Raw genomic sequence first — 6,710 nt, forward strand, 5'->3', positions numbered from 1 at the left:
AGCCTTTCACCCAGGATGTGTACCATATACCTTTACATTGTGTCATTAGGTGAGAGCACACCAATACCCCTCCCTCCTTCCTTCTCAACCCTCCCTTCCACCCCTCAACTTGAATTTAATTGTATTTTTCTCTCCTGCAGAAGTATAGTTGTTCATAAATTGGTTTCATATTAGTATTGTGTACATTGGATGCTTACTTTTCCATTCTTAGGACACTTTCTTAAGTAGAATGTTCTCCAAATCCATCCAGGTAAGTACAAAACATGTAAAGTCTTCATCTTTTTATGGCTGAATAGCATTCCATGGTATACATATACCACAGTTTATTTATCCATTTATGGGTTGATGGGCACTTAGGTTGATTCCACAAATTGTTGATTATGAATTGAGCTGTGATAAACATTCTAGTGCCAATATCCTTATGACAAAGTGATTTGTTTTATTCTGGGTAAATACCCAGAAATAGGATTGTGGAATCAAATGGAAGGTGTACTTTTAGCTCTTGGAAGAGTCTCCATACTTCTTTCCAAAGAGACTATATTAATTTACAGTCCCAAGAACAGTGTAAAAGTTGGACTTTGTGGTATGGACTATTATCTCTGGGATTAGGCAATATTAGGGGTAGTTTTGATTTGCATTTTTCTGATAGTTAGGGAAGGTGAGCATTTTTACATGTTTGTAGGCCATTCGTCAGAGATGGTCATGTTCATGTCTCTTGTCCAATGATAAATGGGATTGTTTGATATTTTCTGTTGATTAATTTGAGTTCTCTGCAGATTCTGGTTATCAGCCCTTTGTCAGATTCATAACATTCACATATATTTTTCCATTCTGAAGGTTACCTGTTTGTTTTAATTGTTGTGTGCTTAGCTGTGCAGAAGCTTTTTAGCTGAATTAAGTTCTATTTATTTATTTTTTGTTGTTGCTACAATTACCAATGAAGTCTCCTTCATAAAATCTTTCCCTAGGCTGAGATCAGTAAGAGTTTTTCCCACACATTCTTCTGGAGTTCTTAACATTTCATGGCCTATATTTAAATATTTTATTCATTGTTAATCAATTTTTGTAAGTGGTGAGAATTGTCAGTCTTGTTTTAGGCGTTTACATGTGGTTATCCAGTTCTCCCAGAAGCATATATTGAATAAGAATCATTTTCCCCAATGTATGCTTTGGTTTGGTTTATCAAAGATCGGATGGTTGGTTTCTTCTGTCGGTTTTGTGTCCTGTTCAACAGATCTATGCCTCTGTTTTTTGTGTCAATGCTATGCTGTTTTGACCACTATAAACTTGTAGTGTAACCTGAAGCCTGGTAAAGTGATGCCTCTGGTTTTGTTTTTTATTTCTAAGAATTTATTGACTATATGTTTTTTTTTTTTTCTGGTTCCACACAAAATGAAGTACTATTTTTTCAAGGTCTTCAAAGTATGAAGTTGGTAATTTAATGGGTATTGAATTAAATCTGTAGATCACTTTGTGTAGTTTGGACATTTTAACTATGTTGATCCTTCTCAGCCAAGAGTATGGTGTGTCCTTCCATTTGTTAGTGTTTTCTATTTCTTTTCTTAGGGTTTCATAATTCTCTCTGCACAGATTCGTCACCTCTTTTGTTAGATACATTCCCAAATATTTCATTTCCTCTGAAGCTTCTGCTTGACTGTTACTGGAATATATGAAGGCTCCTAATTTGTGGATATTGATTTTATAACCCAGGAAATGTTGTATTTCTTTATCACTTCAAAGAGTTTGTGGTTGAGTCTCTGGGGCTTTTTAAGACCATATCATCAGCAAAGAGTGAGAGTTGGACTTCCTCTGTCCCCGTTTGGATACCTGTATTATCCTTCTCTTGTGTGATTGCACTGGCTAGAACTTCAGAACTAGAATAAAGCTACACATTAAAAAAAAAAAAAATTATTATACATCTTGGTGGTGCCTGTGGCTCAAGGGAGTAGGACGCCAGCCCCATATGCCAGAGGTGGTGGGTTCAAACCCAGCCCCAGCCAAAAAAAATACACACACACACACACACATACACACATACACACATACATCCTGATCAAATTGGCTTCATCTTAGGGATGCAAGTGTGGATTAATTTTTATAAATTCATAAATGTAATTCACCCCCTAAATAGAAGCAAAAACAAAGGCCATATGATCCTCTTGATAGATGTAGAAAAAGCATTTCAAAAAATTCAGCATCCTTTTCTGACAAGAACCCTTAAGAAATTAGACATAGATGGGACATTTCTTAGACTGATAGAATCCATCTACAACAAACCCACAGCCAGCATCATATCAGTGAAACTCAAAGCTTTTCCACTTAGAACTGGAACCAGACAAGGATGTCCACTATTGAGGTGCTCTTTTTAAATGGACATTTCTGGAAACTGCAGAAAGCAAGTGTGATGTAGGGCATCATGCCTGATCAACTATATAAAATAAAAGCTTTCCACATCTGAGTGGATCGTACTGTATTTGCCTTCCTGTGTCTGGTTGATTTCACTTAGCAAAATGTCCTTCATTCTTCCGCCATGTTGCAAGTAGCAGGATTTCCTTTGTCATGATTGTCTGAATACTCCTCTTTATGTATACATCATATTTTGTTCATCGTTCATCTACTTCAGGTTTGTCCCCTTACCTTGGCTTTTGAGAATAAGATTGAAATGAAAAGTTGAATACATTGAAGCAGAGAGTGGGTGGTGTTTGCCAGGGGCTGAGGGGTGGAGTTAGTGAGGAGATGTTGGTTAAAGGGCACCAACTTTCAGTTAGTAGATGGGAATGTCACTCTCTAATCAAGGTACAGCATGGTGACTATAGTTAATAATTCTGTCCTGTGTACTTGAAATTTGCTGACAGCAAATCTTAATTGTTCTCACAAAAGTTAACCACAGAAAGTGATGGGTGTGTCAAACAACTGGATGGTGGGCAGTGTTTCAAAACACAGATACATCAAATTATTTCATTGTATAATTAATGCCTTGAATATGTAAAAATTTTGTTTGTTAATCAAGATTGATAAAACTGGACAAAAGTATTTAGACCTATATGACTGGTTTACACGTATATAGGATCACTTCATACTTTCACAAATTATCAGCTTTCTTTTTATTAACTACACAAAGAAACAACAAAAGTAAAATGTCAAATCTTTAAGTCACCTCATTAAGAAAAATTACCAACTGCTCCTCTCCCCTTTGCAACATAAACTATAGAATTAAAATCAATACAATTACCCCTTGCCTTGTTATAACTTATTGCTAACTATTCTAGTGGTTCAGGTAGAGTTCAGGCAAAATAGGCATAAGCAAAGACCACCATGGCCAGGAGGAGGATGGCATTGATGTTCACCACAGTGCTCCAGAGAGGCCTCTCAGACGTCTCAGTCAGCTTCTTCCTAAGGGCCTCTTCCTCCTCCTTGGTCAGCGTGTGTCCCGTCTCCTGCAAACCGCAGAATAAGTCCCAAGTCTTTCTGAGACATCCACGAGATTGCTCAAGAAAATCTAAAACAAATAAAAATAAACAAATAACCACCAAATATGGGAACTGGAAATCCCTGTCAGTGTAGTGCAGATGACTGTAAGGAATGACTACAGTTGCTTATAATTAATGTTAGAGAAATCCCCAAGAAAATGCAGATAGATTTGATTCTATGAAAATACAAAACTTTTCCATGGCATAAAGTTCAATAAACAAAGCAAAAACAAATGGCCAAATGAAGAAAACATCTGTATATTGTATCATAAAGGATTAACTATCTTAAATATATAACTACTTAAAATAAATATATAAATAGAGTTATATATAAATATATAATATAATAGCTACCTAAAATATATATTATAAATATATACATATATGTATAAATATAATACTATATATATATACATAAATACATAGTATATATGTATTTATTTAGTAAGTTTTGCTTGTACCCATTGTAAGATACACCATAGGTGTGGCCCCACCCATTACCCTCCCTGAACACTAACCTGCCCCCTCCCTTCCCCTTCCTTGGCTTTCCCTCCTATTCTTGTGCTACAGTTGGGTTATAGCCTTCATGTGAAAGCTATAATTTAGCTTCATAGTAGGGCTGAGTACATTGGATACTTTTTCTTCCATTCCTGAGATACTTTGCTAAAAAGAATATGTTCCAGCTCCATCCATGTAAACATGAAAGAGGTAAAGTCCCCATCTTTCTTTAAGGCTGCATAATATTCCATGGTATACATGTACCACAATTTGCTAGTCCATTTGTGGGTCGATGGGCACTTGGGCTTCTTCCATGACTTAGCAATTGTGAATTGGGCTGCAATAAACACTCTGGTACAGATGTCTTTGTTATATTGTGATTTTTGGTCTTCTGGGTATAAACCTAGTAAAGGAATTATAGGATCGAATGGCAGGTCTATTTTTAGGTCTCTAGGTATTCTCCAAACATCCTTCCAGAAGGAACGTATTAGTGTGCATTCCCACCAGCAGTGTAGAAGTGTGCCCTTTTCTCCACATCCACCTCAACATCTATGGTTTTGGGATTTTGTTATGTGGGCTACTCTTACTGAGTTAGATGATATCTCAAAGTAGTTTTAATTTGCATTTCTCTGATGATTAAGGATGATGAGCTTTTTTTCATGTGTTTGTACATCCTGCATCTGTCTTCTTAAAAACTAATCCCCATCTACGGAATGTTAAGCTCACACCCAAGATAGTCAAAGCCTCCCATTAATTCGACATCCCACACTATTTTCTGGTTGTACCAAAAAATAAAGAACCAGCAAATGATTTCACCTCTTAAAAAAAAAGCAATTTACACTTAAAAAATGGGATGAGGTGGGATTCCCTCCTTCTAAAAAATGTTTCTAGATCTACTAAAAAACTTGCATTTACAAAATAGTTGATAAAAATATTCCTCTGGATTGTACAAGAAGGGAGACAGGGACCACTGATAAGACATGGTATATGATATTAATCAGACTTGGCTTCTTTCTCTCCTGCTTCATCAGCGGCTGGATCCTCCTCAGTTTTAGTTTCTCCGTTTTCTGCTGGTAAACCTTCTTTAGTTTCTTGGTTAGCCACTTCGGCCTGCTTTCCCTTTGCTCCTCTTTTCCCTTTCGGTTGCACTTTTTTGTCTGAAGATTTATTCCTTGCTGCTGCCTTTTTTGGCTTCGTTTCCACTTTCGCAGGAGCAGGTTTAGCTGACAAGCGCGCCGCCCTCCTCTTGGGCTCTTCCTTCCCGGCTCCTTCGGCAGAGCTGACCTTCCTCTCCGGCATCTTGGCAGGGCGTGTGCCGGGTGCCTGCGGGCCGCGGTGCTCTGAGAGCCTTAAGGAAGCTGCGCTGCCCGGCCAATGCCGCTCCTCCCGCCGTCCAAGCTGCTGAGAACCGTGGCGGGGGCGCTGGGAGAACCTGATGGAACTGGATTGGGAGCTGCCTCCTGCTCCCCCCGCGTCCCCCAGACACGGGCTCTCCCTCCCTGCCGGCCAGGAAGCACTTCCGCCTGAATCTATCTTATTTAATCCTTATGGTGGTCTGAATAGATGCTGTTGTTGTTCTCATTCCAGAGGCGAGGAAACTGAGGCACAGAGAGATTAAGTAGCTTAGCAAAGACCTCAAAACCAGTAAGTGGGAGGGCCAGGATATAAAAGAAAGAAGGAGAAGAGGGAGGTGAACTGAGATGGCAGAGCCTGCTCTCATTTTCTCTTTTTACTAACACAGAGGCAGTGCCCTGGGCCTCAGTCCCTGCATGTGGCACCAGGGGAACAACGACTAATGAATCCACTCTCAGGAGGACACCAGGAAGTGGTTCCAAAAACAATTTCCACTTTGTTTCTGGAGAGTTATTGGATGGGGACATTTTGGTCCAAGGACGTAAACGAGTCTGCTTATGACAGAGTGGAGGTTTCAGATGTCACCTTGGATCTATGTGGAGAGAGATTTGTTGATATGAGGATGAGGTAGGGCCATTTTTGATTCAAGAATATTTTGGCAGAGCCTAAAAAACAAGCCATTGACTATTCATTTGTTTTCATCACCATCCTGAAACAGCCACACTTGTCCCAGTCCTTCAGCTGAGACCTTCCTGAGCCTGAGCCTCATATATGAGGTGACAGGTGGGATGACCCTGAGTGTTCATAGACTCACATTATTTAAAACTGAATTTATTATCTTTTCCCCCATTTTTACCTCCTCTCACATTCTTGCTTTCAATTGGTGACATCATCTTTCACCTGCACTAGAAGTATACAAGCAACCCTTAACTTTGCTGACTTTACTTTCTAAATACTGTCTACTTCCCATTCCTGCACCCCTGCCCTGGTCTAGCCCTCATTGCCTCTTACTGGAGTATCTCAGTGGCATCACAACTGGTCTCCTGGTCTCGTGTTTTCACATTCATCTGCTTTATGTTCATCTCTTTCACAACTACTCAAATCTACCCTTAACGTCACTCAAGTCTGAGTGCAAAAGCAGCTGTGGACAATGTGGAAATGAATGGGTATGGCTGCATTTCAATAAAACGTTCTTTACAAAAACAAGTGGCGGGCCAGATTAACCCCTGATTTACTGCATAATTACCAGAGTTATCTGTAGAGAGTGAATCACTAACCATGTAACTATGTCATTTCCCTCCAAAGAAAGAAATTAAACTTGCTGAAGCCACACGGTCTGTAAATGACCCAAACTTGTGAACATATCCTACAGATCTGATCCACCCCCTC

The 6,710-nt window shown here is 39.2% G+C and overlaps 1 protein-coding gene across 1 annotated transcript; it reads right to left on the bottom strand.

The window, feature by feature from the left end:
* Positions 1 to 4,663: 4,663 nt before the first annotated feature.
* On the bottom strand, positions 4,664 to 5,267 carry LOC128579276 (non-histone chromosomal protein HMG-14-like). Its single transcript, XM_053581442.1, has one exon. The coding sequence runs from the start codon at positions 5,265 to 5,267 to the stop codon at positions 4,962 to 4,964; it is 306 nt and encodes a 101-aa protein (XP_053437417.1). The 3' UTR covers positions 4,664 to 4,961.
* Between the last annotated feature and the right edge of the window lie 1,443 nt (positions 5,268 to 6,710).

Source organism: Nycticebus coucang, unplaced genomic scaffold (assembly GCF_027406575.1).
Source record: "Nycticebus coucang isolate mNycCou1 unplaced genomic scaffold, mNycCou1.pri scaffold_43, whole genome shotgun sequence".
In the NCBI taxonomy this organism is placed as follows: domain Eukaryota; kingdom Metazoa; phylum Chordata; class Mammalia; order Primates; family Lorisidae; genus Nycticebus; species Nycticebus coucang.